Here is a 23,661-nt window from a genome sequence, read left to right on the forward strand (position 1 = left end):
TGTGTGACTTCCACTGGAGAGACCTTTGGATCAAGAAGAAAGGGAGTAAAATTTTGCAAAAGGGCTTCTGTCCAACCTATCACATGCAGACATGCCCTCACCGCCTACCTGGGAGTAACCCGCTCTCTATGGGCCTGATCAATGCAAAAGCTACTCATACAGCAGGTCTTAGAAGCATAGGATAAAGTTTGACTTAGTTTTATTTATTTATTTATTTATTTATTTATTTATTTATTTATTTATTTATTAAAGATTTTATTTATTTATTTGACAAAGAGAGACACAGCGAGAGAGGGAACACAAGCAGGGAGAGTGGGAGAGGGAGAAGCAGGCTTCCCGTGGAGCAGGGAGTCCGATGCGGGGCTCGATCCCAGGACCCTGGGACCACGACCTGAGCCGAAGGCAGACGCTTAATGACTGAGCCACCCAGGCGCCCCTTGACTTAGTTTTAAACACAGGTGCTTGCTTTCTTTTAGTACCTAAGACTTTTGTTTAATGAAAGTACTTCTTTATTTTTAATGTTTTCTTTTGATGTGTACTTAAAACATATCCCGATATCAAAAGCATGAGCTGTTTTTTTTTTTTTTTTTTTTTTTTTTTTTTTTTTTTTTAAAGATTTTATTTATTTATTTAAGACAGAGAATGAGAGACAGAGAGCATGAGAGGGAGGAGGGTCAGAGGGAGAAGCAGGCTCCCCGCTGAGCAGGGAGCCCGATGCGGGACTCGATCCCGGGACTCCAGGATCATGACCTGAGCCGAAGGCAGTCGCTTAACCAACTGAGCCACCCAGGCGCCCCAACATGAGCTGTTTAATGGCCAAAACTTACCAAGGTTCATAACCCCTCTTAAAAAGAAACTCTTCCATTTTTAATTATGGTAAAACTCTGTGAAACAATTTTAGGTCACAGACATTCACACATAGAATTCTAATCATGAAAGCAGTGGGTGGTTTCCCTGCTTGCCTGGGGACGCTAAAAAAGACCCTTATGAGTCCCATCAGTCAAGGGGTAAAATCATTTTGGCTCTCATTATAGTTTATATGGAGGAAATATTTTTATGTTTTAATTTAAAGATATGGCTCCAAATAGCAAAGGGCTCAGTTAATATCCTGAAACAAGATTCTCCAACCTAGCAGACTTGTACTGGGAATGGCTTACAGCTGACTTTCTAAATGGAAAGCTACATTATTAATGACACCCCAGAAGATCTCAGCTGAGCAGAAATGAGGCTGGTGGTAAAATTAAAATAAAATATTAATACAATTGACTTCAGCACAGTCAATAATCAGTCATCAAAACCAACGGCACTGCAGGGCAGGAGGCCTATTTAATTTGTAGTTTTACTCAGCCACACACATCCATGATCACCAGGGGCCACTTGAAATGCTTCCCAGGGCTGAAGTAACAAGACTTAGCCATTACTAACAGGCTTTTTGCAGCTGCCAAAGAACTCCGGGTCAGAGATTGGGTCCATGAGGTATGATCGAATGATATTAGCTCGTAAACCTTTCGGTGCTTCATTGGTCATTTTCACGCCATTCTGCAGGACAGACACGGGGAAGTTTGGTGATGGGTAACTTGTCAGCCAAATGCGGAAATCTGGATGTGTGGATTCTGGGCTTAACTCCTGCAAAAAAGGAAATCAGACATGGATGGGAAAATCCAAGGGAAATCTCCAGATCATATGTGCATGGGATGGGTTGGAAGTGGGAGGAGGCACTGTTACAAAATAGAACCCACTGCTGCAATTTAAGGCACAAGTCTTAAAATCAGATTCTGTCCCTGAAACAACATTCTTCATTGAGAAGGCCCAGAGTGTTGCCGTGCTTCTCGAAAAATTTAAATCATAGGACTAGAAAGTTCACAAAGGTATTACAAAGGTATTACATAATTTAGAGTTGGCCACAGTAGAGACTAAGACATTCCAAAAAAATCTCATATCTTAACTGATGTCGCTGAAATATTTATAGCTATAATTCTCTGCCCGAGAGCCAGATCAAGAATAATCCATTCTTCTTACTGTAGCCAGGTTGTGAGAATGAGCAACATAAGTCAATATTAAACCAAGCAGAGATGAAAAGAAGAAAAAGAGAGCGTTTTGAAAGGTGAAGCATTAAAACATATCACTATCAGCTACATTTTCCTAAGGGGATATTCAGGTCTGCACTAGGGAGGATAATGGAACACTCACTTAGCACTGTCTTGAAGGCTGTAAAGGTGAGGAATGATTATCACAGGCCCTTTCCCCTCTTCCTGGTCAGTCCCATTCCCTATTGCTACTTCCCCCAATTGTTCATGTCAGTAGTATCTCATGTTTTTTTTTAATTTCAATTCTTTATCAGTAAAACAGTTTTTGAGCACTCACATGGTGAAGAGATAAGGGTCAATTAGGAAGGATACAGAGGTGCCTACCTTCTTTAATAACAATAGTGGAGAGTGAGGGCACCGTTTTTCTCTCCTACCAGCTGCCCTATGCCCAGTGACTCAAACAGCATGACTCATGGGAATTTCGGGCTACGTGTGTGATCCATTAGGGACAGCTCTTCTCTCCTATATGACTCTCTGATGGGTATCTATGACACAGTTAACAGGTCATGAGAAAGGCCTAGAGATGGAGGAGCCATGAGGAAATAGGCACAAATATAAAACCTCTAATGTAACACCTGAAGGATGAGAAGATGTTTGTAAGGCAAATAATAGAATCATTTTTCAGACAGAAATAACATGATGGCCTATATGCTTTTTTTTTTTTTTAAGATTTATTTGTGAGAGAGGGAGAGAGCGGGGGAAGGGGCAGAGGAAGAGGGAGAGAGCACTCAAGCAGACTCTCCGCTGAGCGTGGAGCACAACATGGGGCTCGATCTCATGACCCTGAGATCATGACCTGAGCCAAAACCAAGAGTCAGACGCTTAACCGACTGAGCCACCCAGGCGCCCCATGATGGCCTATATTCTTGAAAAAATGTGCTGTATCAATGAAAGTGAAAGAAGTTCAAATGGCTAGAGCAAAGAAGTCATAGAAGATGGTAGCAAAGGTCAACAGGAAGTGTGTTGTCAGCCATGATGAGGGTTTAAACTGTCTCGCGTGCAAAGGAAGAGTTTTAAGCAGAGAAGCAATATTCATTCACTAATTCAGGAAGTAGTTACGGATTGTCTCTCTGGGCAAGCCACAATTCAAGGTGCTGGAGATAAAGCAGAGAACAAAAAACAAAGTCACTGTTCTCATGGGGCTTATGTTCTAATGGGAGATGCAGACAAAACGGTGACAAGTGGCACAAAGGAAAATACAACCTGTTCCTTAAAGTTTCAATTGTATGTCTGGATAGTGCAAGTTATATCATTAGCTTGGTGAATTAGTAACAAAAGGGACTCTGAGTTAGGAAGGGTCTAGAGTCATGGGTAATTACATCAAATGTATTTTCTCTATGTTTGTTGAAAGGAAGCACCAGGTCTTCTGTTTCCTCAGTTGAGCTATGTGGGGTTTTCTTCTTGGAATTTCTGCCCACCAAAATGGGGAAGTGCCATAACCCACTGCAAGAACAGGTGGAGGAGTATTCCTTTGGTTTCAGACTGATCCTCTGTGGCAGGCTCACTGTCTAAGTAGGTGAGAAGTGAGTTAAAGCAGAGTTAAATCCTGAAGCCTTTTGGTTTAGAGTGGCTACATGAATTTCACCCTGAAAAGCCTCCTTTGTTGTCTTTGGTCCGCTGCTGTGAAAGGTATATTGGTTTCTGTCTGCACTGTGGTTTACCCCCATCTTCGAGGCTATTCTTGTGGATGAGAGAGATTTCCAATTCACTGCATAAGCCCTTGTCCCCGCTGAGAGGGACTGGGCAAGGTCTGACTGTGTGATTTCCTCTGGTCCCCTAGTCCCCCATGTGAGTCCATCTCTCCTATAATCCAGCCAAGCCACTAGCCTGCAGCCCTCCAAACCAGAGGAGGGCATGGATTTGAATGGCATGTATATCACTAATTTTGAAGGGGGAATACAATCTAATAAAAATACACTTGAATTTTTACCTCGCAAACTTTCTCAAGGGTTGGCATCCAAGAGGTGGCAAGGTGACAATTCTGAAGAACAACCCATGTTCCTTCCTTGATAGCTTTTTCTATCATCTTCATAGCTATGGGCCCTTGGCCTTGACCAAGAGATAAAGAGCTAAGTTTTGATCCCCCATATCCCTGTGTACAAAAATAGTAAAGATGTTATTTGACAATGCATTTTTAAAGAAGAATCACTATTATTTTTACAGGAAATGTTAACATGAAGCATATTAAGATTTAATTATGCAGCATCCCTCAAAGGTCTAAACATATGCAGCCAACAAAATTCTTACTGATTAAGAATCTTATAAATACTCAGATCACAAGTCAGTCAGTTCATGTTGGAAACAGTCATGGTAATAAATGGAAAATTCGTAGGGTCTTTGATTGTTGAGATAGGAGAAGAAAAAAATTAAGAACATTTTACTATGAGGAAACATGAGATGAAAAGACCTGACTTCAAGCAGCAACTCCTAAAATCCAGAGCCCAAAAGAAAACTATGGACAGATGAATTTGTCTTGTTTCCTCCAGATCTTTGAATAATTATATTTTAATTAATTTGGCTATTGCATAAAGTTCAGAGAAAAAAAAAACATTAACCTCTAATTCCCATTTAAAAGTTTTTTTTAAAGAATTCTGTGGGAATGTTTGTTTGGAATGCATTTCTCCTACAGCCTGATTCATCTGCAGCTTCTGGAAACAGTGTCTGTGACTCCCTGAGCTCTTTCTCTCTAGGGCAGTTATCACCAAATCCTCTTCGGATGAGGCCTTGAATTATGGCAGCCGTGCTAGAGTAGGGTCTCAGGCCACCTATGAACATCCACAGCTCATCAACATTGGCAGGTAGAAGCATCAGAAAACAAAACAGAGCCAGATACTACTGTTTCTGGAAGAAGTGGAGATAGCAGGTGAAGACAATGCACTGAGAAGTCCTACGCAGGGGCCAGAGAATAATCACGTTGTACAATGTGGGAAGAAGAATGGTGAGGAGCTAGGAAGATCTCAAAGGATCGAAAAGGTTATGTTGATGTGGAGAGGGTGAATCCCACCTAAAATGAATTCTAGCATCCACACCACTGCCACTCTGGTTCTTCCCACCTTTGCTTTTCCTGGCCTTTTAGCAGCAGCCCCCTAACTAATGCCCTGCTTCCATTTTGCACCACTCAAATAAATTCTCCCCACTGCAGCTAGGATGAGCTGTATAAACTACAGATCAGATCATGTCACTTTGTTGCCTAAAACCCTACCACATCATCCCATTGTATTCCAAGTCCTCAGTGTAGCCTATGAAGGCCCTACACGCCCCGGACCCTCGGGATACGATCGCAGGCCCAGGTGCTGTGGTCTTGCCAGCCACGCTCCAGCACGTCTTTAACCAGTGCTAAGTGCTGAACTCCGCTATCACTCCAAAGGATCTAAGAATCACACCCAGTGAACAAAACATGAAGTATTACAATAAATTAGCCTAACAAAGAGTATTTTAACCATTTAGCTGTGTGGCCTCTAAGAAGCCACTTGACCTCTTCATGCTTGTGTGTCCCTCTCTATAAAATGGAGATGCCGCTATTTACCTCACAGGATTGCTTTAAGAATTAAAAGACAGATGTGCATAACAAGGTCTGGCAAAATCAACAGTATATATAAAGCACAATAAAAGCAGTGGTGATGGTTTTAGAAATGTCAGTATTGGGGCGCCTGGGTGGCTCAGTCGTTAAGCGTCTGCCTTCGGCTCAGGTCGCGGTCCCAGGGTCCTGGGATCGAGCCCCGCATCGGGCTCCCTGCTTGGCGGGAAGCCGGCTTCTCCCTCTCCCACTCCCCCTGCTTGTGTTCCCTCTGTCACTGTGCCTCTCTCTGTCAAATAAATAAAATCTTAAAAAAAAAAGAAATGTCAGTATTACTTCCATAAAATGTTATTGTGGTTAGACCAAAAGGGAAAAAAAAAAATCAACTTGAAAATGGCCAGTCACCTGTTTATGAAGATTTTCTTACTCTTGGTTGAATGTTGTAAGAAAATTGACAGTAAATTCATTTGAATAATTTTTAAAGCCTTGAAATATAAATATTAGAATGTATTCTAACCTGGTAAAGTACCTGTAATATATGATTGTCCTGGAGAGTCAAGAAGGTCCCCCATTAGAGACTGGGAGAAGGGGCAGGATCAGAGAAGGTTCTCCCCAGGGTCACAGTCCAGACTTGAATTTATTAAATCAACCCAAGCTCCTACACTGATGCCATAATGTCAGAGAGTCCCTCTGTCCCCCCAAAATAAAAGTGAGTGCCCCCAAGTTCTGGTTTTATAATTTGGGTATAGAAAATTATATTAATGTCAGTGCTGCCATCTAAATATCATTTTCTTGAGACTGTCAACTTCTGGACCCCCCAAGTCTTTAGAGAGCTAAATGAGTGATCAATTTTTACCTTTCCCTCCCCCACTTAGGATAAGCAAGTTTGTTTTTTAAAAAAATTTGGCTGGAAAATACTCATTTTTATAATATCAGATAACCTCATCTATTTTAAAGTACCTGGTCATCAGCAAATTTTAGAAGGGCAGCCATGGGATCTGCTCCAGGAGAAAGCACAAAAATCAGTGGTGAACAGCAGTTACTATCTCCAAATGCCTTGGATAAATCAAAGGGGGGTGGCTCAATGAATGTGCGCCCCAATCTGTTGATTATAAATTCTTGCAGCATTGGAATAACCTAGAGAGGGACAAGAATATATTTGAAAGAATATTCAAAACTGCTTACAAACTTAAAAGTTCAGATCCAAAGATATTTTAAAACAAAAGACTACATTAGCTTAGTTATTTGTTAATGTTGGTGGAGGGTCAAAGGCATCACTTTATATGAATGTCTTTTAGATAGAAAAAAATGACAAATTATTTAAATAATAAAAGATGAGTGGTTAGTGGCACCAGAATTCAAAGGCATTTTTCTTCCCTTCAATGAGCATTCAGCATGTAGTGGATGAAGAATATAAGAAACCTTAACTCTTTACTTAAGTTTTAAAATACTATGTTCTAAAAATCCACAACTCAAAAGTAGAAATTTGAGAGTGATTTATACAGTACTATACCATCAAGAAAGAATATAGCTGGGAAAAGAAACAGAAAGAAAGCAAAAAGAAAAGCACTTTGAAAGAAGAACAAGCTATACTCCTGAGAAATAGCCACAACTGTCTTGCAGAAAATTCCTGATAACATACCTGCGTACTTTCAGGGATCACGTGTGAGAATGAGGAGAACTCTGTGGTTTGGAGGCCCCTCCCAGGCATTCATTGTGGAAATGGAATTTTGTTCATCAATGTGGCTGATGTGTAGCCTCCAATACATCCTTCCCTCTTTCTCTCTCTCTCTCTTTTTTAAATGATTTATTTGAGAGAGAGAGAGAGAGAAAAAAAGAGAGAGCAGGGCAGAGGGAGAGAATCTCAAGCAGATGCCCTGCTGAATGTGAAGCCCTAAGTAGGGCTTGATCGGACCACCCTGAGATCATGACCTGAGCTGAAACCCAGTGTCGGATGCCTAACCAACTGAGCCATCCAGGCGCCCCTTTCCTTCCCTCTTTCTAATGAAGGGTCTACACCTTTTCTATCTGGACAATGGCTCCAAGCTAATCACATCTCAGATGTGAGCCAAACAAGCGATAAAGATAGGTTTAAAAGACCAGTATCCCTATGTCTAGCTTAATAAATTATGTAGACAACATATCCCAGGAAGAGGAGTAATGGAGTGACAGGAACCCAAAGATATTTTGAAGGCCTCAGAATCACTCTAACTGGATACCTGCTTATACCCAAGGATGGCCTTGTGTATATGCATAACACTCTAAATTAGGTTGTCAACTCCACCAGCTGGCACCTTTCCTGAACTTGGAGCAAATTGCAAGAGCAATTTCCAAATACCAAGTATCTCAAAAAGGGGGTCTCCTCTGGAAAAAGTTACAAGTAGTTCCGAACTTTAATTGTGTATTCTCCTGATCATCTATTCACACAAGGTTTGTAAGTCAAAATCATTGACAGGTCACAATGCCTTAAACGGCATAAATCCTAGTGTGGATGAGTGTGCGTGACAGAGGGTGTGAAGGTGGGGACCTGGGGGCCCCTGAAGGAATATCTGGACTTAAATTAGATTTTTAAATCCCTCTCCAATATTTCTCTAGGTTCATTCAACTACAGAAAAATTACAGAAGAATAACAACAGTATATAAGCACTGTGTTGACAGGGACCTACCTCACATGATGACTCATAAATTCTTTGTACACAATAAATATATACTGAACAATGAATGAATAAAAACTTGGGATGCCTCTTTTTGTGAAGGTGAGATTCTAATTATAGAAATTCTAAACAAAAGTCACAGCATAATAATTCACCCATACAAAAAGTTTCATTTCTATATAAGTTATTTCATGTTTCAGATATTTTGAATGCACACAGATATCAAGCTTATTGCAGGAAACTAAAACTATCCTGTCTATCCTGGGCCTTGTCCTTGCCTTTCGCCTTACTTTTTTCCCCACAGCTGGTCTTCCTCACTACATTAAAAAATCAACAGCAACTAACAGAAAATGAAACTTTTTTTTTTTCACAATCTCTTCCCAAAGCTGACTTCTTCACTAAATTAGAGTTTTACAAACAAAAGCCCAAGGTTTTTAAGTTCATGGTTTTACTTTTAGTAAACTGGAGTTATAAGTGTCCCCTCTCTTTTGTGAGTGGTTCAGATGCTGTCAGCCACTGCTCATATGTAGACCTGGCTGGAGGACCAAGTTAGGGGTGCACACATGGGGGTGAGTGAACACAACTTTCAGTGTTTTTGTTTTTGTTTTTGTTTTAATTTTAACCTGAGTAAGACTTGCTCCCAAGACCAAACTGTAGCTCCCAAGGTGAATTAAGCTGTGCTTGCTGTTCAGTTTGCAAGGCAATAGAATTGGGTTTGCTTCTGCAATCTGATTATGCAAGCATTAGGTCTGTAAAATGAAATCTGTCAGTAACAAAAATTACAGACTAATTTAAGCAGCCATCTTCCCAAAGGCAGGAATGAAGTTTGTGGACTTCCATTTATGTTTTTCTATGTATTGCAAATTCCTGTAGGATTTATCTGAGGTCAGAGAAACATAGTCCCTTATATTTGACAAGTTTCTTATTGAAAGCTGATTAACTGGCTTTCTGTTTACAGTTCAGAAGGAGAGAACGGTGGCCAGAAGCTCTTCATTTTGTAAATGGGCTCAAAACGCTGCACACTTCAGTATTTATTCCCCTGATATGTTTCTTTTATCAATAAAACACTATAAAATACTAAATTCTTCACAAAAGTGTAAGCCCATCTCATTTTTCCTGCTGGTGATTTAAAGAGCATCTTTTATATTTTTTCTAAACTAGAGCATTGGAGAACCTGGTGTGTGTGGCTTCTTACCACTGGGTGGAGTTCGTTTTGAGGACAGAGCAGTGTAAAGGAAACACACAAACAAAAAATTATGCTACCAAATAATGTCCACTGAAAACTAGAGATGAAGCCATTGGTGATCTTCCTGGTGGATAGATACAGTATCTCGTGACTTAGAGACTGCAAGGAAATAAAAATCTACAGAGTACTAGCCCAAATAAAAGCCTCATCTAGCACTGTTCCTTTCTCTGGTATGCTAACGCCATGTTACTTTGGAAAAACCACTCTTTTAAAAGTATAATAGCCATATATTATTTTTAAATATACACAGATTCCAAAATCCCAATTTACCACTAGAACTTGGAATACCTGGTAACAGCTAGACTGAAAGGTGTGAGGTTGCTAGTAACAGAAGAGCATACCAATAATTCTTTTTCTATTAAGGATTATAGGTGTGATTGTATAGCTAAGGGGGTCATTAATCACTTAGGTTAAATTGAATTATGCTCTAGTAGCAAACATTTCCAGATCTCAGTGACTTAACACAATAAAAAGCTTGTTTCTTATCCCTGCAAAGTCCTGTGTGTGCAGGCAACCTACTCACTGGGTCGCCTCAGTGATGGCACTTTAATATCAAATGTGATTCCACAATGTTGATGGCGGGGGGGTTACCCTGGAGAGTCTCATGCTGGAAGTTAAATGCTTCTGTCCTGACACTTCTCACATCTTATTGGCCAAAGCAAAGTTTATGGCCAGAGTCCTTCACCTCATGTGTGCAAGGGAGGAGAACCGGAAATATTAGTGAATAGTATTAATGTCTACATTCATCCAACTACCCGAGGAAAACTCTAAAGAAGATATGGAAACACATAGGGCAGAGTTATAAGACAGGATGCCAAAGTATTGGACAGAGTAGCTATGTAAAGTATAAAACCATAAATTTCACCTCAATTGATTTAAAAACAAAAACAGGGGCGCCTGGGTGGCTCAGTCGGTTAAGCGTCTGCCTTCGGCTCAGGTCATGATCCCAGGGTCCTGGGATGAGCCCCACGTCGGCCTCCTTGCTCAGCGGGGAGTCTATTTCTCCCTCTCCTTCTGCCTCTCCTCCTCCCCCTCCTCATGCACGCATGTGCTCTCTCTCTCAAATAAATAAAATCTTTAAAAGAAAGTTAGTAGAATAAAAAATAAATAAAAACAAAAACATACAAACAAAACCCCTCAGCATGAATATCTAACTCCTCATCTCCCTCAAATACACTTTAAAAGGAGAATGAATAAGGAAAGTAATATTTGATCTTTTTGGTAGCTCAATGTATTTTCAGATTAAAATGTCAAACTTTATAAAACATAAAACTGGGGAACACATTTATAAAGTCTGCAATAAGCTGATATAAAACATGAACAGAAGCTTCTTTGTTTCTTCAAACACTGAGAGGAGAAGATTGGTGGTACACGCGGAGTCATTTTAGTGGAATGGTCTATAAAGCTTAGAAAACAAAGTAAAAACCTTTGAAAATTTTAATAAAAGGTTTTAAAGGAGGAAGCCGTATTAGGCAAGAGTGTGAAATATTTCATATTCTTCCATATTTAATACTTGCAGGGAAAACTTCTGAAGGCTTAACACTAAAGTTTCAGTGGCAATTCATTTTTGAAAGGGCTACCAAGGCCGAGAAGGTTTCATTATTTTAATGATTCCTAAACAATTGTGGCTACTTCCAACACCTAAGAGCAGGGCAAGCATTATGACTTTTTTTTTTTAAGATTTTATTAATTTAATTGTCAGAGAGAGAAAGAGAGCGAGCGAGCGCACAAGCAGGGGGGAGCGGCAGGCAGAGAGAGAAGCAGGCTCCCCGCTGAGCAAGGAGCCCCATGCAGGTCTTGATCCCAGGATGCTGGGATCATGAGCTGAGCTGAAGGCAGATGCTTAACCGGCTAAGCCACCCATGCGTCCCAGCATTATGACTTTCGTAGGCCCCAGGCACCTTGTACATCCCTTCCCCCATGAAAAAATATCAAAAATTATATTTTATAATTGTTTTGGTATAATTATAAGCTTAAAATAGACTGGATTATATTTGCTATTTTTAAACAGAATTAAAACATTTGCATAAACAACTAGAAGTATCATGGGCTCTAGGCACGATGCCTAATGGATACTTGGGCCCTGGCGAAGAACACACTGACAAGCCAAGCAAGAATTGCATGTGTTCGTTCAACAGACCATGGCTTACAGAGGGAAGAGTGTCTCTGCCCCACTTGGCACTGATGCATGCAAGAACTTTCAAAACTAAATTGCTTTCACCACCTAAATTCTGGTTTTTTGTTGTTAGGGTGGAAGTACTGTCTTATATCCCCTAGCAACTCAAATTGTGAACATAGTAAATTTTGAAATCATTATGTATTACTTTTACTTGAGTAGTAACAGAGGGCAACCAGGTTATTTTTTTCAATTTTTTCTCAACATACCTAATATCTACATTTTTTTCAGAGTATATGGATATCTCATCTCTGTGGATGTCTTTATACTTAGATGAATAAATAGCGTATAATAATGCAAATGAGAATGTCACTGAGTACTGAGATTTGCTGACATGACAGGTCAGCTGATTCATTGGTTATATAACTTACCATTTAAAGAAATTAAAACGAACAGTATTGACATTTTCCTTTGTAGTTAGCAGTGATGAATGTCTTAAAAATGATACTCTACTAGCTTTCCAAAGGCCAACCGAGAACTACATATAAAGATGGCATTTGAAAAGACTGAAAGTCTACTCTATCTGCTTGGCGCTAACATAAACACCATTGACTAATATCATCAAACTAATAAGAATAGGGATTACAGCATGTAAAAGAAGTAGATTGTAGGGAATTGGGGAAGCATAAATTAAAAGGATCATAAAATAAATAAAACTATAAAATATAGTCTGCTCAGTTCTTAACTTAGTGTGGTTTTAATGATACACAAACTCCTTGAAAAATGACTGCATTGGAAGGAAGTGGGATTAGTACCGCCAGGCTCCTCCACTGCCACTGTGATCATGGAAGGAAATAAAAGTTGTCGGGACTGGAATGGCAGGGTGGGGACTGGAATCACTGAGCTGCTTTAAAATTGTAGGAAACAAACTGAGGGTTGCTGGAGTGGGGGGTGGGGTGGGAGGGATGGGGTGACTGGGTGATAGACACTGGGGAGGGTATGTGCTCTGGTAAGTGCTGTGAATTGTGCAAGACTGTTGAATCTCAGATCTGTACCTCTGAAACAAATAATGCAATATATGTTAAGAAAAAAAAAAAAAGAAGAAGAAGAAGGTAGCGGGAGGGGAAGAATGAAGCGGGGGAAATCGGAGGGGTAGATGAACCATGAGAGACGACGGACTCTGAAAAACAAACAGGGCTCTAGAGGGGAGGGGGGTGGGAGGATGGGTTAGCCTGGTGGTGGGTATTGAGGAGGGCATATTCTGCATGGAGCACTGGGTGTTATGCACAAACAATGAATCATGGAACACTTCATCTAAAACTAATGATGTAAGGTATGGGGATTAACATAAGAATAAAAAAAAAAAAAGCTTGCACTTACCTTGTCTGGCCTCAAGCAACGAATGATAAGCATCCTTTGAAACTCATTTGCTTTATCTTCCCAATTTTCAGGAAAAACCTCATGATGTGGCTCCTAGAATTGCAGTAGACATAATTCAGTGTTATTTTAGAGATTATTTCTAAAGAGAATAGTATTTTGACTTAGAAACTGATTTTTAGGGAAAGCATATAATGACTAAATGAAATCAAGAAGACTAATGTAAATTTTATTAGGCTGGGGTAAAGTTAGGAAATAAGGAATGAAAAGAAAATTTAAAACACCACAAAGGGATCAAAACTAGGACATGAATTAAGCAGGTTAATGTCAATATGAATACTAATCATTAGACAAAATGAATCCTGTTATTAAAAAATGTGCATATGGAGTTTTCCCATTATTTCTCCAAAGGCATTTTAAAACCTACCAACTACTGTCATCATCTATTTATAAAAATAAATATTTATTACAAAAGAAGAAAGGCATTATACTTAAATTTATTGTGATATTTCCTGTTTTGAACAATGTTTTGGTGTCTTTTTTATAAAGGTATATTTGAAACTGTATATAGTAAAAAAGAAGCCAAAAAAGAGAGAAAGCTATTAAAAATACACAAGAAGAGAGGCATTAAGATCCCAGGAGGGTAAAATAAAAAAAAATAAAAAAATAAAGGAGACATTTGTAAAAATTTTAAAACTCTAGGGAAGGCTATGTGGTATCTCATATTAGAAATCTCCATGCTTCAGCATAGTCAATAATATTTCTGTTTCAAATTAGAATGAAGTACTCACAAAAACATATTTGTCTCTAAGAAATAGATTTTTATTACTAACGGAGAGAGATCCAAAAGAGATTCAGTCCACAATATTTGCATTTATGTATAGATACACTCTCATTGTCATGTATAATACAAGTTGGTAACCAAATAAAAAATGTTCTCCACATATCTTGCTCTTTCTTTCTTCTTCCCATCTTCCCCAAAGAGAGCTCTTACATATTAAACCCAGGAAAGCAGGATGTCATGAGAGTAGAAATAAAGGAGTATAAAAAAATAATTATGAATTGGCAAACTATTAGCCCTCATGCTAAAAAAAAAAAAAAAAAGTGAAGGCAGGCAACAATTTCTATGTATTTCAGAAGGGAAACTGTTTTATGATTTGTGTTGACTATAATAGTCTCCAATTATCAAGATAGGGTCCCATGAAAAATTGTTTGAGAATAATTAGCTTTTCCCTCTGAAAGGGAGGTAGAAATTTTATTCTGTCCACAGTTCTTCTAGCCAGAGTACAAATTAGATTTACATGAAGCAAATTAACAGGAGAAAAAAACCAAAGTTTTATTACATGTACATAGAGGCCCAATCATGACACTGAGACCTAAAGAAGTGATCAAAGCATCAGTTCTCTTAAAAAAAAAAAGAAAAAGTGATTAAGGCAGGTAGTTTTTATACTTTCTAGACAAAGAGACCATAAATCTGTGAGGAAAAAAAAGAAAACTTAACTTTGGGAGTTTCAGTTAGTAAGGAATTCTAAACCGAATTTGGGCTGGGGTTAGTAAATTAGTAAAAAGTAACAAGGGCTGTTGATACAGCCTTCTGTGCTCTAAATTCCTGGTCTCCGGTGATGAGGATGTCTTTTTACCTACTGGTACAGGGAGGATACCTTTCACATGGGAGATTTATTTCCACTCTCAGGGGGACAGAGGGTCCTCTTGCATAGGCTGCCCCTTAAGTAACTTTTATTTAAAATAATCCATATGCCAAAGTGGCACATTTTAGGTAGCCTGCCCTTGGCCCCTACACTTCATGTCAAATGACAAAAATGTTTATTAGCTTCTATCCGGCATTCTAGCTTATATCTGCATTTATATCCTGCACTCAGAAGATGTAAACAATAGCTCTTTTGTAAAAAAAAAAAAAAAAAAAAAAATTAAGATCTATTTATTTTAGAGAGAGAGCACCAGCAGGAGGAGCAGAGGGAGAGGAAGTCTTTTTTTTTTTTTTTTTTTTTTTATTTGAGAGAGAGAATGAGAGAGAGCACATGAGAGGGGGGAGGGTCAGAGGGAGAAGCAGACTCCCCACCGAGCAGGGAGCCCGATGCGGGACTCGATCCTGGGACTCCAGGATCATGACCTGAGCCAAAGGCAGTTGCTTAACCAACTGAGCCACCCAGGCGCCCGGGAGAGGAAGTCTTAAGCAGGTCCTGCGTTGAGTGTGGAGCCCGATCCCATGACCCAAAGATCATGACCTGAACTGAAACCAAGAGTCAGACACTCAACTGCACCACCCAGGCAGCCCTGTGAAAATTTTTTTAAAAGATTTTATTTTTAAGTAATCTCTACACCAAACATGGGGCTTGAACTTCCAACCCCAAGATCAAGAGTCCCATGCCCTATCAACTGAGCCAGCTGGGTGCCCCTATTTTATAAAATTTTTAACTCACTTGCTATTATGATTGCAAGGTCTAAATTGTTAATAAATAAAAACCTGGTATGGAAATCCAAAAAAAAATATTTTAAGGACTCTGCATCTCCACACATTTGAGGATTTAAGGATTTGAACAGAAGTTCAGAAGAGAACTACCAATTTAGAAGGTGGGGATAATATAAATCTAAACTTTGATTTCAAAATCTGACCAGTTGTTTAAAGCTTAATTAAATATTGTTTTTAGTCAAAGATAAGAATAAATTACTTAGCATTATTTTGTCCCTTTAAAAACTTTGGAATAAGCAAAAGGGTTAAAAACATACCAAACTATCATATACTTTTTTCCATCCATCCTTTAAGTGCATAAACTCCCTACGAATGGTTTTGAAGGAATGTAAATCATCCAGTCGACATATTTCATCCCATGATTTTTGAGGAAGCCATGTGCAAGGGTTGGCATGAGGATTATCCAATCCAATGCCACCAGTTAGCAGAAATCTCCACTCAGCTTTATTAATCTTTGGAAAACAAAGTATCATGAAGAGTCAGAAATGAATTCATTATATACATAATACATTTAAACCATTTTAAAAGAACTGAGTATTGATTTTCAAGTTTTAGGTATGGTCCTTATGAAATCCTATAGCTGCAATATAGCAGCTCAGTACTTATTCTTATGAAACCAATTTACCCATTATAACTGGCTTTCAAAATATTTCCATTCTAGACAGCTACTTTTTGATAATTTTCCTCCAGAATTACTAATCTAAACATAAAAATTCTCTTTGAGTATATGTTTTCTAAAAATGTCTGTTTAGAGTCTTACAGGCTCTAAAAATTGTGGGAAGACAGAAGGGAGAGGGTGGGGGAATCAGCAAAAACAGGTGAGGGGGAGTGGGAGATACAGGTGTTCAGTATGAAATGAGGAAGTGACAGGAATGAAAGGTACAGGTAAGGAATGTAGTCAACGGTATTGTAAGCTCATTATGTGGTGGGAGATGGTAGTTACACTTGGTGGTATAGAGGTGATGGATCACTATGTTGTGCACCTAAAACTACTGTGTGTCACTGTGTGGCAACTATACTTAATAAATATAAAAATAAATAAAATAAAAATGTTTGGGAGACAGAAAGCATTCAATCTGCCATATTTTCAACTATTCTCCGTAAAATGTAATGAGGTACTGCTATGAAACTTTTGCAAGAAATGCAAGAATAAAACCTTTATTCCTTCAGAATTCGACCAATACATCACCAAATCAAAGTAATAAATCTTAAACACCTAAGTAAATAAAATAGGGAATTTTGTTTATCACTCTTTTCAATACCTCTTTCATTCTAAAGGTGTTTCCTATATTTTAAATGAATAGATTTGAAATAGAACAAAAATTTATGACAGGTGCTGTTAAGCCCAAATGGATTTGACTAACTTGCGCAAGTTCTTAAAAACATTACCATTTATATGATTACTTGGTGTAAATATATCAACATATTTAGTAAATTTCTTAGCATACTTAAATGAGATTCTAATAGAAACTAATTTATTTTAAACTAAAACATACATAAATTTAAGTAATAATTACATAGTGTACTCTGCTTTATTTTTCATCTCTGTGAAACTCAGTCTAGTTGTGATGTCTTGCCTTAACTATAATAATTATTGTTTACCTATTTACAACCCTTTTGTATGTATATATACATACCCCCCCCACACACCCATACAAATTAGTAAATTAATGAATGAATGTTAGTCTTTTTTCTACAAATTATAACAGTACTGACCGCACGTTCATGTAGTAGCAGATTTATAGTTAGACAAAAGGAAAAGAGTAGCTTATCCTTTTCAAAGAGCGATCGGCAGACATTAACATACAGGGAGTAAGTAAAGTGATCCTTCAGAATCTGAAGCCTACAGGTCAACAGAAAGACAAGTGAATAAATAAAAATGCATTATACCTTAAAAAAAATGCTCTTAAGGAAACCTAATATAAACCATTTAGATGCATATTCTTCTAATAAGCTTTCTGGTCAATTACGCCCAAAACAATCAATGATCGTCATTAACTGGGTGCACCACTTTGAAAGCTACACAATGTAGAAACCCTTCAGTAGAATTGCATTTTACTGTTGATTTTTTTAAAAAAACTTAATCTTCCTTTTGGAAAGAAGTCAATGCATGGTACATTAATCTATTACGTTTAAAGATTTGTGGATTATTTTTAACTATAAAGCATTTCTTGGGGTAAAATTTGATTTTCTTATTCTGCAGATGCTTCCAAATGTTCTATATTATATATTAAATTCACAGATTAAAATTAATAGCTTCTTTATTAAATTAACATTTGGTAGTGTGCTACTCTGCTCATAAATCCATAAAAGCTGGAGAAATCACAAAACTTGATAAACTACATTTTTATTTACCACATAGATGGAACATGGAAATAGGAATAATGACAATATTTGCAACTGACAACTTTCTAGTAAATGCTAATATGTGTTTTCTGTATTCATAGCAATTCTTTACATGAATATAACACTTTAAAAATTATCATTTAATTCTCTTATAGGGAAAATAAACCATCATTGAAACAAGAATTTCTTTTTTTAAGATTTTATTTATTTGACAGAGAGAGAGCACAGGCAGGGGAAGCAGCAGAGGGAGAGGGAGAAGCAGACTCCCCAGTGAGCAGGGAGCCCAATTCAGGGCTTGACCCAGGACTCCAGGATCATGACCTGAGCTAAAGGCAGACGCTTAACCAACTGAGCCACCCAGGCACCCCTGAAACAAAAATTTCAAAAATATTTTTTATTACATAGGTTATAATAGTTGTACTAGAAATAAACAGTTGACTGGAAACCTTTGCAGAGAGCTAATGACTGACAATGGCTCAAACTAAGCACTTCCTTATCTGAAGGAAAAATTAGTATTAAAGTTTGTATTTTGATTAAGCAAAATTTTATCAGTGTTTCTTAATGTGTCTAGAAAGAATAATCTACCAGTACCACCATATCTTGGCTATTTTCAGACTGATATCCTAGGCTACCAATCATCTCAGCTCTAATTTTCTCCTTACTTGCCTATTTCTTTAATTATTTTGTACCCTGCCAGCATTCTCATAAAGAAAATTGTAACAAATTTATGTATTTTATTTCTAGTTGAGAACTCTGGAAAAGGGCTTGGTAGAGAGGGCTTTGAAACTAGTTGCTGAAATATAGTTGAATTCTCTGAAGATTTAAAATAATCAGACTATTCCTGTCCCCATTTTTATGCTAATCATGGTCTTTTCACACTTGGTATTTAATTGGTCTCATCTGTAACAGTACAATTAATACAGGGTAACTCAGATTTGGTCTTTCTAGAATAAAATAAAAATGTCTGCACTTTAAAACAAATTTCCTCTTATAGATAGGAAGATTGAAGGGAAAATTATAAGGATCACTCGTATTAGAAATTCAATTTCAGTCTCAGTGATAAAAATGCAGATTAAAATACAATATTTTAATAATCTGTTACAGTGAAAAAGAGGATAAACATGATAATTTTCAATGCTGATGTGTGATACGGGGATATAAGATCATTTGCGTTCCTCCAATGGAGTTGTATATTTGAATAATCATTCAGGAGTCTGAAAGAAGTAAACACCTTTGTTCTAATTTTGGAATTCTAGCCTATAGAAATAATTAACAATGTGGACATTTATATTTATTGCGGTATTATTAATAATTTGAAAGCTGGAGATTACCTGTGAGTCTTATTTTTTTAAAGATTTTATTTATTTATTTGACAGAGATAGACACAGCAAGAGAGGGAACACAAACAGGGGGAGTGGGAGAGCGAGAAGCAGGCTTCCCGCTGAGCAGGGAGCCTGATGCGGGGCTTGATCCCAGGACCCTGGGAACATGACCTGAGCCAAAGGCAGACGCTTAACAACTGAGCCACCCAGGCCCCCTACCTGTGAGTCTTAAAACATGAAAATCATGGCACATTCATAAAATGGTACATTGTGCAACTATTAAAAGTTATGTTGCAGAAGAGTAATAACATGGGAAAAATGATCTTGATAGAAGCGGAGGGAAAAGAAAAAACACTGTGCGTGTGTGTGTATACATTTATATTGTTTTCCAAGAGAGATTTCTGTTTGGTCCCTATAACAAAGCTATATCCTCATTAGATTTTTGTTTTTGTACTATGGGTTTTTTTGGCTATAGTTATTTATTTTGCTATATTAAAAATTTGATTAAAAAATGATCCAAATTACTATGGCTATTTCACAGTATATATATGTCACAATCATATATATATATATAGCATTAAAAACATGTTTGGTGTAATAGTTAAGAGTTATTATGAATAATAACCATCAGAAGGTAAGCAAAAATGAAATATGTTTTCATTGCTGAGTAAAAGGAAATAAGAAATAATTTTACTAGTTGTTACAAGTTTATACCCTTAAACACCATCAATTTATCCTACCAAGCCCCTTCCCCTGGTAACCACCATTTCACTGTTTGTTGTTGTTTTTTGTTTTTACAGGCATGAATTTTTTTTTGATTCCACATGTAAGTGATATCCACATTACTTATCTTTCTCTGACTTATCTTGGTTAGCATAATGTGCTCAAGGTCAATCCATGTCACAAATGGCAGAACATGTACATGCAGAACAATGAAAATGGACACCTATCTCATACCACTCAAAATGGGTCAAAGATGTAAACTTAAGACCTTATATCATAAAACTCCTAGAAGAAAACATAGGGAAGAAACCTATCAATTATTTCAGCAATGATTTTCTTAGACATGACACCAAAAGCACAAACAAAAGCAAAAATCAACAAATGGGACTAATTCAAACCCAAAAGCTTCTGCACAGCAAAAGAAACAATAAAAAAAAAAAAATAGCACCAAGAAATAAACCTATACTTACATGGGCAATTAATCTGACAAAGGAAGCAAAAATATACAATAGGGGAAAAGACAGTCTTTTCAACAAATGGTGCTGGGAAAACTGGACAGCTGCATGCAGAAGAATAAAACTGTGCCATTTTCTTACACCATACACAAAAACAAACTCAAAATGGATTAAAGATCTAAATGTGAAACCTGAAATCATAAAACTCCTAGAAGAAAACAGGCAGTAATTTCTTTCACATTGGCCTGAGCAACATTTTTCTAGATACATCTCCTTGGGCAAGGGGAAAAAAAGGCAAAAATAAACTATTGGGACTCCATAAATAAAAAGCTTTTGCACAGTGAAGAAAACCACCAACAAAACAAAAAAGCAACTACTGAATGGGAGAAGATATTCACAAATGATATATCTGATAAGGGATTAATATCCAAAATATATAAACAACTTACAAAACTCAAAACCAAAAACCCAAATAATCTGATTAAAAATAGGCAGAGGGTCTGAATAGACATTTTTCCAAAGACATACAGATATCAAACAGACACATGAAAGGATGCTCAACATCATTAGTCACCCAGGAAATGCAAATCAAAACCACAATGAGGTATCAGATGACACCTCTCAGAATCACTAGAATCAAAAAGACAAGAAGTGTCAGCAAGGATGTGGAGAAAAAGGAACACTTGTGCACTGCTGGTAGGAAGATAAATTGGTGCAGCCACTGTGGAAAACAGTATGGAGTTTCCTCAAAAAACTTCAAAATAAAAATACCATACGATTCAGTAACTCCACTATTGGGTATTTATCCAAAGAAAATGAAAACACTATTTACAATAGCCAAGATACAGAAGCAACACAAGTGCCCGTCTATAGATGAATGGATAAAGAACATGGAGTTGTTTTTTTTTTTTTTTTAAAGATTTTATTTATTTATTTGATAGAGAGAGACACAGCAAGAGAGGGAACACAAGCAGGGGGAGTGAGAGAGGGAGAAGCAGGCTTCCCGCGGAGCAGGGAGCCCGATGTGGGACTCGATCCCAGGACCCTGGGATCATGACCTGAGCCGAAGGCAGACGCTTAATGACTGAGCCACCCAGGTGCCCCAAGAACATGGAGTTTATACACACACACACACTGGAATATTCCTTAGCCATAGAAAAGAATGAGATCTTGCCATTTGTAACAACATGGATGGACCTAGAAGATACAAAGCTAAGCGAATAAGTCTGACAGAGAAAGACAAATACCATATGATTTCACTCCTATGTCGAATCTAAAAAACAAAACAAACAAACAAAAAGCAGAAATGGACCCCTAAATACAGAGAACTGCTGGTTGCCAGCGGGGAGGGTGTTGAGGGGATGCGCAAAATGGGTGAAGGGGAGTGGGAGGTACAGGCCTCCAGTTATGGAATGGATAAGTCACAGGAATAAAAGGTACAGCATAGGGAATAAGTCAATGATATTGCAATAGTGTTGTATGATGACAGATGGGAGCTACCCTTGTCGTGAGCACAGCATAACATACGGTCTTGTCTAATCATTGTTGTACACCTGAAACTAATATAACATTGTGTGTCAACTGTACTTCAAAACAAGCAAACAAACAAACAAACACATGAAAAACCCCAAAGGAAACAATAACAACAACAAAAAAATGAAAGGGCAGCCATGGGAGAGAATTTTTGCAAACCACGTATCGAATAGAGTTAATATCCAAAATATACAAAGAGCTAACCACTTAATAACAAAAAAAATCTGATTAAAAAATGGGCAGAATACCTAAATAGACATTTTTCTAAAGAGGACATCAAAATAGGCAACAGGGCATATGAAAAGATGCTCAGTGTCACTAATTATCAGGGAAATGCAGATCAAAACCACGATGAGAGATCACCTCACACCTAATAGAACAACGGCACTAAGAAATAGAACAACGGCACTAAGAAAACAAGAGATAATAGGTGCTGGCCAGGGTGTGGTGAAAAGGGAACTCCTCCACAAATCACATGTGTTTTCCCTCGGGCTAAAGCCAGTTTGCTAGCCCAGATGGTCACGTCAATTAGCAGGTAAATTTGAGATGAGATTTCTGCCTTTGCGATCTCTTAGTGGATTGCCTGTGATACGTAACGCATTCTGGTTTAATGTTTACTGGATAATAAAACTGTTTTCTCTACTGCCTTCGTGGAGAAAACTTCGGGGTTGGGAAAATATTTTGCTTCGATGCTTCTCCAACAATATACTAGCACCACGGAAGTGAATAAACCACTGCACTATACAAAAGAACATGAATCTCACAAATGCAATGCTGAGAATAAGATGCCAGACACACAAGAGCACAGATTGTGTGATTCCATTCATACGATGTTCTAAAACAGGCAGAACTAACTTAGGGTGTTGGGAGTCAGGACAGTCTTTAGCTTGGTGGAAGGGGTTTGGTTAGTCTCTAGAAGAGGACACAAAGTGGGGTTTCTGGGCTGTCAATAATGTTCTGGGTCTTGATCTGGGCACTAATTACACAGGTGTGCTCAATGATGAAAGTTCATTGAGCAAATACTCTGATTTCTGCATGCTTCTGTGTGCATACTAATAATTTCAGTGAAAGTTTTCAAATATGCTTTTCCTATTTACTCATCGATTGGTTCCAGAATTATACTTTCAGGATCACTAGAGTCATGAATAAGATTTTCGTTGTATTAAAATGAAAGGTAAGTAAAGAAGACACATTTTGTTTTCTAGATTTCATCCAAATCTCACATCTGGGTAAAAGGATTTGATTTTCTAGAAATCATAAGGGACTATAGTCACAGGAAGAAACATGTCATATGTGTGGATGAGTTCTAATATGATGTAACAAGATATAATAAAGGAACCAATAATTATTTGTAAAGCATAAAATTGTTCTAATTTTTAACTCTTGTACACAAAACGTGTCTTTAAGTGACAGAGCAAAGACATTTTCTTCTCTAGACTCCAGCAAATACCTTAATCTAAAAGTAGTTAAGATGATAATATTTTGGTGACCTGTTTTAAGCAAGGTAGAAAAAAGAACTGTAGTGAAAAGCAAAACATTGTTTATTGTTGTGGCTCCATGTGATTAGCACTGTGATAAGTTCTGGGAATATTAAACAAACAGACCCTCCAAAACCTTTGTCTCAGGAACTCAGAATCTCGTGTGAAAACCAGACATGCTTGTTCAATTAACTAACAATGCAAGTGGCTGGGAACTTCTCTAAAAAAGGTCACTTAAAATTTTGTTTTCTATATTTCAGTAATCCTTCCTACCCTTGAAAATTTCAGCTACCGGAAGAAATAGAGAAAGAAACTA

General features: G+C 37.7%; 1 protein-coding gene across 1 annotated transcript in view; it reads right to left on the minus strand.

Annotated features, from left to right (window-relative positions):
* DNAH7 (dynein axonemal heavy chain 7) overlaps positions 1–23,661 on the minus strand; it is a 243,274-nt gene that overhangs the window by 34,248 nt on the left and 185,365 nt on the right. Inside the window, exons 50-55 of the mRNA XM_064585828.1 lie at positions 17,205–17,331; positions 15,746–15,940; positions 13,001–13,093; positions 6,565–6,741; positions 4,018–4,179; positions 1,426–1,626 (exon numbers count right to left, since the gene is read on the minus strand). Of these exons, the coding sequence (XP_064441898.1) occupies positions 1,426–1,626; positions 4,018–4,179; positions 6,565–6,741; positions 13,001–13,093; positions 15,746–15,940; positions 17,205–17,331 (955 nt within the window). The remainder of the gene's footprint in view (positions 1–1,425; positions 1,627–4,017; positions 4,180–6,564; positions 6,742–13,000; positions 13,094–15,745; positions 15,941–17,204; positions 17,332–23,661) is intronic.

This window comes from Mirounga angustirostris, unplaced genomic scaffold (assembly GCF_029215605.1).
Source record: "Mirounga angustirostris isolate CCGP_5_RB_7025 unplaced genomic scaffold, mMirAng1.0.hap1 SCAF_3, whole genome shotgun sequence".
Lineage (NCBI taxonomy): Eukaryota > Metazoa > Chordata > Mammalia > Carnivora > Phocidae > Mirounga > Mirounga angustirostris.